The sequence below is a fragment of the Myodes glareolus genome, chromosome 5 (assembly GCF_982192425.1).
Source record: "Myodes glareolus chromosome 5, mMyoGla1.1, whole genome shotgun sequence".
NCBI classification, from domain to species: domain Eukaryota; kingdom Metazoa; phylum Chordata; class Mammalia; order Rodentia; family Cricetidae; genus Myodes; species Myodes glareolus.
In genome coordinates, this window is record NC_142030.1 from 18,367,116 (window position 1) to 18,379,771 (window position 12,656).

Below are 12,656 nucleotides of genomic sequence, written 5' to 3' on the forward strand. Positions count from 1 at the left end.
TTTAAAGATAAAAATATTCAAAATATGTTTGTATTATACATAAAATATCACATGTATATGTATTTTCCCCTTTAAGTTCAGCTCTCAAAAGTCTCAAACAGATGGAAACATGATTACTTGCTCTTTGCATCTTGGGCCTTTTTTTTAGCCTAATATCTTAGTTTTTCAAAAGTATCAGTTAAACATATTGATAGATCCTTAGTGTTTGATTAGAATAAGAGGCATAGTACCTTAAGGGATTGAATATTTGACTTTTCTTAATGAGCAACTATAAACAGGGTTTTCAAAATTATTTTAATGACTTCTTTCATATAGTATGCATTGTTTTTTAAGAAAATTTTTTAAGAAAATTTCTCTGTTAATTCTCATACACCCCTGATATTTAAATAAACTTAACTTTCCACAGAATAATAATTCCATATTCATTAGTAAGTAGTTATGGAGAGCACAGATATATTAGACTTTACCAGAACAAAGACACACATGCCAGCTTGTTCGCCTAGTGAGTTAGCCTGGGCTTAATTTCTGTGCACTGAGAAGACTTGTCCTCATTTCATTGTTTTGCTTGAGTGGTAACTGTGCTTCACTATTTGCAGTTGCTAGTCCCTCTAAATTAAGTCTGCCCATTTTTATTATTGAAATTACTAATTGGATAAAGATGATGAAAATTATAAATTGTACTAATTTCGGTGAATTATTAAAAGTGAGTTGAACTTTAAAAGTTACGGTTCACTGTTGATTTTAGAGAAATTAATTGAATGTTACTTACAAAACACTGCATATGTCTGATCTTATCTATTAATCTTTTGTTTGTATTTTACTCATACTTCATACTTGGTAATGATGTAGTTAATTCTGAACCTGTCTTACATGAGGTTTATTTTGCTATGATCATATCAGACCTGTATGTTGATTCCATTTTCTTTCATGAGCAAGAGCTCACCTCACAGGTCACTCCATCCACCTGTGATACCCTCAGGTCAGTATGTGCCTACAGGGAGGTGCATTCTAGGGGACAGCCCACTTAAAATCAGTATGAAAAAAGTAAACTAATTAGTTATTACACCTAAATTAACAAATCTCTAGGCCTAGGTCACATGCCTTGAACCAGAGAAGTCATTCCTCAAGTTTGACTCAGATATTCAGTTTAATTGGTGGTGAAACAGTTGCTGCTGTTGTGGTTTTAATTCCACTAAAATTGTACTCTAAAGTTGAACGTGGAGGATTAACCAAAGGACTGTATAAATGAAATAAATGCTGGCCATGGCAGACTTATATAGGAATTAAAAAGGAATGTGCAAAACCCTGGGTTTGGTTGCCAGATTATCACCAAGGGTGGGATGCTATTAAAGTCTCTAAATTTATTCATTGAATTATTTGTGGCTGTATGTTATTTGTAGCATTTTTGACCCCTTCACAATTAAGTACAGAAGGCAGATATGAAAATGTGAGATTATGTCAGAGTGACAGTGTTTTGGAAAGGAAATATGAGATAAAATCATGGGAACTCATACCAAAGACCTTTGGGTAATTTCATAGAAAAGAAGAGTGAATTGAAGAGAAAAGAGAAAGGGCAAGGGGTCATGGTGACAGCTAATCTAATCCTGTATAGAGGCAAAGGGTCAGTTTAAGCAGAATTTATTACTGAGTTTATCCTTCTTCGTAAAATGCCATGGGAAGGTAATAAATCAAATGAGTGTTCTCTCTATACCCTGTTGTCCATGGAAATGTCACAGGAGTCACGTTGCATGGCTATGTGTGACTTGCTAATGGAAAATACTTGAATATATCATACAATGATACCTTACTGAAATAAAAATCCCCTCCCTAATAGCTAGATTCTTATCCAGGTAGTCACTCAGTCAACATAGTATCCTAGACTGCCTGCCATGTACTTGCCGTTGTTGACTTTTACACAGAGCATCTGGCTCAGTCTGCACTGAACTCATTTCCAGACTCCCTCACAGGAAATACCGTGGGTTTTACATTTAATTAAACTTGAGTCCAGATACTATATAGATTAATAAATTGACTAATTGATTTTGCTCTTTTTGAAATTTGATGGTTGGGGAAACTTGAAAAATGTCTGTAAATGCCTTAGTGACATAAATCACAAATGTTACATGTATTTGAATTGCCTTCTGTGTGAACTTAGAGTTTTTGGTATGTGTAAGCTTATAGCAAACTTTATAAAAGATTATAAAGATGATAAAATGTCTTGATTATTTTTATGAAATTTATCACTGATTGCCAAGCTTGAGGCACAGATATAATGAGCCAGTGTATAGAATCGTATATGATAGAGTTATGTCTAGTTAAGAGTGAAAGGTAATGGAAGGAGAGTTGTAGCCAGTTTTTTCTTTGGGCCATCAGCTCACAAGAAACAACATGGAAACACTTTAACTATGAAAGCTCGGCCTTAGCTAGGCTTGTTTCTAACTAGTCCTTATAACTTAAATTAACCCAATCTATGTTCTTTTATGTGGCTCACTTACTTTTACTCTGTACTGTCCATCCTACTTCCTCCGTGTCTGGCTGGCAACTCTGCCTTTCCTCTCAGAGTTCTTTCTCTGCCTGAAGTTCCACCTATACCTCCTGACTACCTATTGACCTTCCAGCTTTCTGTTAGCCAGTCACAGCAGCACATCATACAGTATACAAATATTCTGCAACAGAAGGTTCACTTTCACCTCAGATATTCGGAAAGGGGGTGGGGGAAGTATTTAAAAAGCGTATGTGACTTCTGATGACTAAATCTAAGGGATGCAAACTGGCCTTCTGCATGGAAATTACTATGGTGGTTTGGGGAATGACCACAGCTCAGAAACAGACTCAAGATGCCCAGTGAAAATCTAAGCATATGTATACTTAAATTGTTTGAATGTCCCTACTATCCAGCATTCTTGCAACCTTCCAGTCCCCTAGCTCTGTGACAATTAGCCCTCAGAGTTTTGAACTACTCAGGTGGCCCAGACTACTTGTATTAAGGACTTAGTAAGACGTTTTTTCTCCCAATGCCAGTAACTTCATTGGAAAGATTTTTTTTATTTTACTAATTTTGAATGAAATGAAGCTTAGCCCAGCTACTGTTTTGAATTTAATTATAATCTGATGACCATTGTTAAATGACCATTTTAAATGAAAGGGTTTTGACCAGTATAGCTTTGTCTAAAATAACGTGCTGATGTGGTTTTCTGCTTCCTTAACATCCACATATGTAATTAGAGTTAGTTTCCTAAAGCCAAAGTAATAGGTTTGACATGTTTTTAAAAATAAGGTCTTATTCTTTCAATAGGACATTGTTTTCAGTGAATCGGGAGCCTTAAGTAAGTGCTGCCCTATGTTTTTTTCACCATCATGGAAATTTTTAGGAGTTTTAGAAGCCATGTGTGTTGCAGTCATTCATTATTTTATGGGGAAAGTCCCTTAATTCTTACCACCTCAATACTAAGCACACACTACTTTGTCCCGGCCACTTTAGGTCTCACTTAACCTGTAGAGCCCTCATTATTTTCTTGCTTTCTGTAAATCTTGTTGCTAAAAAGACTACTTAAAAAGGAACAGCAAATTTTTTTATTCCTTGGTGTTATCATCATTAAATAAAGCTCTTGGGTACCTGGCACTGAGATTCAGTCCTTTCTATTTGAAAAATTTCTTAGCTCAGAAGAATTTTCTTCTGCAGACTCTCCACTCTTTTTAACCTGATTATGAAAAATTGCAGATGTTCAGAACTTGATTTTAATTAATGTGTGCTTTTAAATAACATTTGAAGAAATACCATTAAGAATGTTAAAGTGAGGGCTGGAGAGATGGCTCAGAGGTTAAGAGCACTGGCTGCTGTTCCAGAGGTCCTGAATTCAATTCCCAGCAACTATGTGGTGGCTCAAAACCACCTATACTGAGATCTGGTGCCCTCTTCTGTCATGCAGGCATACATGCAGGCAGAAAACCGTAAACATAATAATAAAATAAATCTTTAAATGAAAAGACTGTTTTAATGTACAGTATTTAAAGTATATTTCTAGACCAGATTTTATTGGAGAACTTAAACAAAATAGTGTTTAAATATTTCTAAAAGTGCTGATTTGTGTCTGAGATTTTAATGTATTGGTTGACCAAAAATTGTAGTGCTTTAAAAATTAAGAAGTTTGAGTTTCTCATACAGAACAGTTATTTTATTAGTTCTTTTTGTTAGAAATGTATAAAACTTTACACTGACTTTACTCGTAAGTTTTGTGCAAGTACACTAGCATGAATTAAGAGTTTGAATAGCAGCATAGTAAATACTTTAAGATGTTCATTCTTTGATCCATCAACAAGGTTGATGGTTCCTCTGTAAAGAGGTTTTAACCAACAATTACATACCTGTAAACATATTTTGTTAATTTTGTTTTACGTATTCTTTACATTTCTATCACAATAAAGTTAAATCTTTCTTAAGTGGTAGGTATATCATTAGTTACAAATAATAATAACACTTTCATTCAATTTTCAGTTAAAAATAAGACAAATACTAGTTTTAGGCATGTATTTGTATCCAGTTAGTTATGTTTTAATAGTTTTTCCACAAGCATGAATTGATAGTATTAGCTAATTATTAATTCTGAATTCAATTAATCATTTTATTTTTCATTATGTAGTTTTGAAATGATATCTTGTTTTTTTCTATTATCACCAAGACCATGAAAGGTTACAATGCTTGTGTTTTTTGACCTGTAGAATATTATTTAAAGACAAAGATCGGAACTGGGATGACATAGAGAGCAAGTTAAGAGCTGAAAGTGAGGTTCCTATTGTGAAGACGTCAAGCATGGTATGATGGTTTTTCAAAATTAAGATATTTCAGTAGCATGGCTTCCTTTGTAGGGAAAGAAATGGTTTTGAGTATTTATTCACATACTCAAAGACTATGAATGCATAGATTGAGTAAATTTCAGCCAAATGGTGTTTAAAACATCAGTTGTTTAAAGGCTGCAGAGAGCACGGAGAATCTTCTGTACTTCTCACTGATACATCTTATTTACATGATAATTATACACTATTAAAGAAGTAGCTTTAAACTTTAAGTTGACATGTTGTTTTCATTTATTTAATACAGTTTTTGTCTGTTTTAAAGCATGGATTTATCAGGTTGTTCTATGTTGATGTTTCACTTTATATATTTTTCCAAAGAAAACTCACAGGCACATTGTTAAGATATTACAAAGTAGACTAGGCCAGATGTTTCAAAATCTTCCTTTGTATAGTAGTAAATTGCCTTGAACGTCTTATTGAAAAAAAATTACTCAAATTTCATTATTAAAGAATCTAATTTGGATCTTGTTTGCTGGGTGTCCTTTGATATGGCTACTAATGCAGTCAGTACTATAGAAATAATGAGGTGCATGGCTTGTAGTCTGAGAATGTCTTAGTAAGCTAATTTGGAGTATTGCTTTCCCTGCAGGAGATTTCTTCTATTTTACAAGAGCTGAAAAGAGTTGAAAAACAATTGCAAGGTAAATTTACTACTAAATTAAGTAGTTATGCTTCTGGATTTGGTAGTGTAGGGTGGATGTCTATAATCCCAGGATATAGGAGGCAGGGGCAGGAGAATTGATTTTTGAGACTAGCTTAGTGTATTCTATTTCTGAAAATGTACTTCTTATATATTTTTTTTAATTATTGAGACAGTATTTGACTACTACCAACTAGTACATATAAAAGTATAGAGCTGAATATATCCAAATTATTCATAAAAGGAAAGTTTTACAACTCTATATAAAGGACTGGAGATGTTCCTTAGTCCTAGAGTGCCTGTCTTGCATGTGTGAGGCGCTACCTTCTATCCTACCCACATAAAGTGAATATATGGATAGCTCCCAATATAAAAACTAAAATATTATAAAATTAGATTTTTTAAAAAAAAATTTCTGTTTTGCTTTTGGTGCAAATTGGTCTTGAGCTCTCTCTATGTAGCTGGGGATGACCTGGAACTCTTGGTCCGCCTCTCTCCACTTCTGGTGCCACCACACTTGGCATAAAGTGAGATCGTGAACATATTTTGGTATTTATAGTTGGCAAAATCTGGGTGTTAGAAACATAATTAGTATTTTCAGTACCCTTCAATGATGGTAAAAGTTTCCGAAGGCTCTTGGCTTTCACCCTTCCAAGTACTAGTCTGTTTAGTTTCCTGAAGTATCTATAGGGACTGTAGGGGCCTAGGAAGCACATTCAGGTCTGCGTAATCTACAATATAGGTTAACCACAGGATTATTAAATCAGGGTAAGTACAGTAATAAAGGACTAACTAAATTCTGTCTTAATGATAAATCAGTGCTCATACCCACATCTTATTGAAAGCAGAATTACATCTCTTTTTCCTTTTTTTTTTTTATCTCCTTCAGTGATCAATGCCATGATTGACCCAGATGGAACTTTGGAGGCTCTTAACAACATGGGATTTCCCAATGCTATCCTACCGTCTCCCCCAAAACAGAAATCCAGTCCGGTTAATAACCACAGCAGCCCTGGTCAGACACCAGCACTTTGCGGCCCAGACACTAGGGCTCTGCACCCTACAGCAGCTGCAGCCTCAACTGAGTTTGAGAACGCTGAATCTGAGGCTGATTTCAGTATCCATTTCAATAGGTTCAACCCTGATGGGGAGGAGGAAGACGTGACAGTACAAGAGTGATGTTCCCTTGGCTGGTAGAGACGCTACCTGTGGAGTGACTAGGGGTATTGGAAGCAGCATGGTGTTGACATACAAAACAAGAGAGCTTGGTCAGCAACAATCTTATCTTTGTCTTCTTGATTTATTTATTTATTTTTACCTCTAATGTGTCATGCCAGTCTTTTCAAACCACTCAGACAACCACTTGAAGCACACTTAACAGAAGGCAACTTGTGTCAGCTTTGCCTTTTGTGGTTTCGTGATTTTCAAATTGAACCACATCGTTGCATCCTTTCCCTTCATGGATCTTTGTGTTTGTTTGTTTTAAGCCATTCTGTGACCTACAAACAAACTAAAATATCCAAGGTTTCTGAGCCCCTATGTCTCCTTGTGCCAAGCTAATCTCTGAGATAAACTTCTTGTCAGCTGTACAGATTGTTAAACCATTCAATTTGCTTCTTAATAATAGGGTTTATATTATTGCTCACTGCCACTGGACACAGTGACACCATGCTCTGTAAGAGTAAAGCAGACCCTCCACAGCAGTCATCCTGGGTCCTAAGAGTTTTGCAGCATAGTGTGATTTATATAACCGTTGCTAAGTAACTTGTTGTGGGGTTTATGGAAAGTAATTATTATGTTTGCACTAAGATTTACCGGGAGTGATAGATGGACATGCCTATATATCATTAAGGACTGACTTGTCCTTCTGTACATAGGAAGTTGACAATACTTCATTTGTTTTAACCCCACAGTGTTTTACTCCACTTTTCAAAAAGATCCATTTGGCACTTTTTTCTGTTTTTCCTTTGCTCCCTCCCTTCCTTTTTTTACTTCCTTTCTTTCTTTCTACTTTAAGGAAATAAGATTTTTGTCTCTCATTTTAGATGAAATGACAGCTAGAAAGGTTAAACTTCACAGATAGTTTAGGTGGAGTATATTTTTTAAACTAAGAACATGTATATTTATCCTGTGTTACCAAGTTTTTATGTGGCAGTTGGGGAGGGGGATCCCTCTGAAATGATTATGAGGTTAATTTTTCTTCATTAGGAGATGTTGAGAACCAGTAATTGTGAGAGTAGTTGATAGTTCCACTCCCAGTCATTGAATTGCTTCTGTGTTTCCCTGTAGGTCCATAGTAACCCTGTGTCAGTCTTACACATTTGTAAGGACCCTGCAAGACAGCGACGGCGACTAAGGCTTTGGGCTAATAGCTGCTAAAGAAAGCCTGTGAAAAATACCTTCTTTAAACTGTTCTGTTACTGTTTTGTTTTCTTTCTGGTAAACTCACACTTCAATAAGTTTTTAAATAAAGGAATTATTTTTGTGTTCCCAGAATGCTATAATTTGGGTGAATCCTAATTCTTTTAAATATTAATAGGCCTGAATTTGCTTTAATGGCCCCATTAGTCTATAAAGAATAAACTGCAACTTTTATGATATAATCTTTGATATATTAGCAATAACCTATGCTACATTTGTTTTAAGGGGAGATTAACTGTATACTTCAAGATTTTTCAGGATCTAAGAAATCCTGTGCTGTTGGATCAGTTAATAAAAATACAAAATCTTTTTGTAAAGATGTAAAAGCAAAAGTCTGCTGTATAATGGATCTCGTATTTTTCTTTAAAAAAAAAACCGGAATTGTTTTCTTTATAAAACTAAATTCACAATTCTCATGAAGTAAGGCTTCAAAGGGATTTCAGAGGTTGTAAGGGGAGTGAGGTGCTTTGACGAAAAACAAAACAGAAACAGGGTCGGTCCATTTGAAGAAAAAGTTATGCAGAATAATCACCATTGTTCCCTCCTTTAGTTAATGTTTGGTACTGAGTCTGTCCACATGGAAGTACATGATAAGGAGTCTAAGAAAGTATAAAATATATACTTACATTATTGCTTGTTTACACAGTTTTGTTCAATTATAAACATTTGGCCTTTTACTATGTTATTTTTATTTTGTATGAATACATTCTCCTTATTTATTTTTGTTACATTTATTACGTTATTTTGTTATGCATTTACAACTCCATTTTTAAATAAAGTGTTTCTGGAACTTTATGCATTATAGAATTCATATCTTCTACCATCTGATAGATGTATGTTCATCAGTTTACCAAACAACTGTTTACAGGGCATTTTCTAGTGCTCTAGTGAAGGAGACTTCCAGTGTTAATGAATATATGATCATCCAAAGAAAATATTCTTAGAGAATTCAATAAATGTATACAGTAGTTTAATACTTTAGTGTAACACACACATACCTGTTAATTGTAGTGAACCTTGGGTCATCCAAAAGCTTTGTGATAGCAGTGTTTTGGGGGACAAAGGAGAAGTTTCAATATCTTCAACATCATTGAGAACTATCAATTAGACTTTTTTTCTTCATTCTCAATAGAGCTTGAGTCTTGAATGTCACCCTTTTACTAAACAACACTAGTTTCACAGCTTGACTGTGGGGCTTTCCGTGTTCTAATCCTGTTTATGTGTCATTGTACCCAGTATAATTTTCACTGGCTCCTCCTACAAGACTCTGGACTGTCTTGGGCATTTCATCCCTCTGTATGCTTGTTCTTTGCCTTCACTACTCTCTGATAGCCCTCCCATCCTCAATTCCCACCTGTATCCTCATAAAGTTTCCCTCCTTTGATACCATAGCAAAGTGTTTTGCTTTCATGGATGTGTACTTCTCTTTAAATCCCTTATATTGTCTCCTGGGTGGACCCCATTATTCTGTACCATTTAGCTTCCTGTGTGTCCTTGGACTTGATTTTTTTGGGTAGGCATATCCTTTCCAGATTTTGTACCATTTAGCCTCTTTCATGTCCATGGTCTTGCTTGCTATATCTCTGATAGGAGTAACTCTTGGATTTAATGTTTTGAGACCTGGCACTATCCCTGTGGATGTGGTCCTCCAACTCTGATTTACAATATGAGAGGGCATCATTCTTATCCAAGGCTTTTGTAGGGAGTATGAAATACACTCCTTCAAAAACACTGCAGGTTCTTCTCATTGAAGTCTCTTAACCCATCAGATTTAGTTTTGCCCAGACAGATCTGATCCATTCTATAGTTACTATCTTAACATACTAAGTATTTTTATCACTGAGATTTCTGGCAGTGAACAGAGACAGATGTCCTTGACTCTACAGTGAAAGGGAGACACTGCTAGCTCAGAGTTGAGTGAGTAAACATTAGGTGAGACATAGTCTTCTAGTATCATGGTATTCATGGGCTATCCCTTTGCTGTTCTTGAAGGGAGTACATACTGCCTTGTATGTGCAGATTCATTTCAGTTCATTTTTCTTCTGATCTGTTTGTAAGAATGTTCCATGTTTTGCCTTACAGCCCTTCTCTTCCCTTTTGCCTCCATGTGTGCTCTTAATTTACCTGACATTCACTGTGCCTCACAGTCCCATTAGTAGGTCTTAAACAGAGCTGGGGAGGCTCCCCGGTCAACCTCTGAGATATTCTCCTGTGCAGTTGAGCTGGACCTGGAGCTGCATGTAAATTGCAAATCTCCAAGAAGCTATCCACAGCCTGTCTAGTTTTGAGGAGCTCTTATGGTATGTGAATGTGAGAGTGTCCGGTAACAGAAAGCAGTAGTGTCTGAGTCTTGTAACTCTGGATTCAAAGATTTGTAAGCTCCGAGCTGACCTAAGTTGGTTCTCCTACTAGCTCCCCACTTCCTTCCAAATGCAATTTTCTGAGACAAAGCCAGTCTTCCCCCCCACCCCTGCTCCACCAACTTCACCACCTGGAGCCATTACTTATTGGAATGTTTGCTACTCTGCATTGCCCTTGTGCAAAACTCAATATACAGTAAACATTTGTTCATTGACATCTTTTCCTCATTTTCAACATAGCTACTCAAGCTATTGCAAAGTCTGATTTTTAAATAGACGGAATCCTTTTAGTTTTGAGGTGTGCAATATTGGATCTTGACAGAATTGGCAGACATTACATAGTTCAGCTACTTCATGTTTGAGGTAGTTGAGGTATAGATGGAGAAAAGGACAGGCCTTGTTGCAGTATGCCAAGTGGGTTAGCTGCACTATCTCAGTTCTCAGAGCTCTAAATGAGCTCATCTCTTAAAGATTAAGGAACCTGCAGTCTAAGAACAGGAAATTTACTCAGTAGTCCGTTTGGGATTTGAATCAAGATCTCTTTGACTTAGATGTTCAGATTGTTCATAGTTTATAAGCTGAAAACAGCTGGTAGAGCTTGGACAAGCCAGTGACCTCTACCCATCCACCCTTGCATCAGTGACTACTGCCCCAGAAAGGATCATCAGATCCCACTTTGGAACAGAAGCAGAAAATCTTGCTATTTCTTACAATAAACTCTGATGGAAGTAAGAACCCTCTACAGAGCTGGATGTTGAGTGCTTCAAGGAAAACCATGTCTACAGAGGAGCTGTCTGTTGTTTTAAAGGTGGAAACCCAGGGCTGTAATAGGAACGGGTGGCCCTGCATCAAGACTGTCACCAGAAATGTGCTTCTAACACTTTCCACCTATCTCTAAGTAAGCCAAGTTAAAATAAGAGGAGCTGTCCCTTGGGTCTAGACAGAATACAGCTAGAACTACTGGGAGAGGAGGAGGAATGATACCATCATGGAGTTTGCCCCTTGTAGATACAATAACATAGGGTTTCCAGTGTCACTTTACAATACTCAGAGTAGGGGGCCTGTTTGTTGGGGGGTTTTCTGTTCTGCCTGGCCCCCAGCTGTTTAGTCCCAGAGAAAAATCACACAAAGGACTCCGTAAATTATAAATCTGATTGGCCCTTTAGGTCAGGCTTCTTATTAGCTAACGCTCACATCTTGATTAACCCATTTTTCTGATCTATGTTAGCCATGTGGCTCAGTACCTTTTTCAGTGGGGCAGCTCACGTCCTGCTGCTTCGGTGATCTGGGCAGGAGTGGAAGAAATCAACTTCCTCCTCCCCAGAATTCTCCTGCTCTCCTTGCATCATTTCCACTTCCTGTCTGGTTTTCCCACCTACACCTCCTGCCTGGCCAATCAGCGTTTATTTAAAACATGATTGACAGAATACAGACAATTCTCCCGCACCAGACTTCCATAGAAAGGAAGTTGAGACGGTTTCTATGTGGAACAGCCCTGACTGTCCTGGAAGCTCATGTAGACCAGGCTGGCCTCAAAGTCACAAAGATTCACCTGTATCTGTATCCCGAGTGCTGGCATTAAAGGTGTGCGCTACCACTGCCCAACTAAAAGAGAGTTTTTAAAACAGAAAAATGTGCCCACACACCTCTGTGCTATTTCTTTCTTGGTAACCAAAAGAAGTCTCATGGCCATCACTCCAGTTTCCCAGACTTTAGTCCAGCACAGGATGGATGGATGAGCTGCAGTATCTGCTTTCCATTGCCAGTATCTCGAGTTTCCAAAGAAAACCAATTGACATTGAAATTTTAAATTACCCTATAAAACTTCATAATGTGTAATTATACTTTTATATTTAAGACAGGAAAGTGGTTTCAGAAAATGGTATATAAATTCCTTTTAAAACTATCCTGCAATCCAGTCATTTACTTTCCAAAAGAAATCTCATGGCCATAAAACATACACAATCTTTGTATTTGTAATATCCAAAACCTGGAAATATGACCAATGTTCACCAGCAAGTAAATAAGCAATTATACTTATCCATAAGATGAAGTTCTATTCAACAATGGGAAGGAGCAAGACAGCTACAGACGTAAGTGGTAACAGTTTAAGAAAATACAAAAGACACTGACAACAGAATACATACATTAGGGACTCAGTTTGTATAATTCTAGGAAAGGCAAAACCAGTAGCCACTAAGCACAGATAGGAGATTGGAAGGATGAAAACGAGGGAAGTGACTGAAAGGGTGGGTAAAGTACATTTGGAGATTCACGAGGATGTACATGCAAAAGGGTACTTAACATGTAAATTATTTATCAAGATACTAAAAAGACATAGATGTTTCCTTTTAACTTTGATGTGTATTCTTCCTCAAAGT

The 12,656-nt window shown here is 36.7% G+C and overlaps 1 protein-coding gene across 11 annotated transcripts in view; it reads left to right on the plus strand.

Annotated features, from left to right (window-relative positions):
* The window catches only part of Cep170 (centrosomal protein 170), an 89,875-nt gene extending 81,165 nt beyond the window's left edge, over positions 1–8,710 (plus strand). For all 11 annotated transcript variants that reach the window (XM_085687651.2, XM_048436420.3, XM_048436419.3 and 8 more), the window contains 3 exons: positions 4,720–4,813; positions 5,444–5,495; positions 6,384–8,710. In XM_085687651.2, coding sequence (XP_085543777.2) covers positions 4,720–4,813; positions 5,444–5,495; positions 6,384–6,673 — 436 coding nt within the window. In that variant the 3' untranslated portion in view covers positions 6,674–8,710. The remainder of the gene's footprint in view (positions 1–4,719; positions 4,814–5,443; positions 5,496–6,383) is intronic.
* The last annotated feature ends 3,946 nt before the right edge of the window (positions 8,711–12,656 follow it).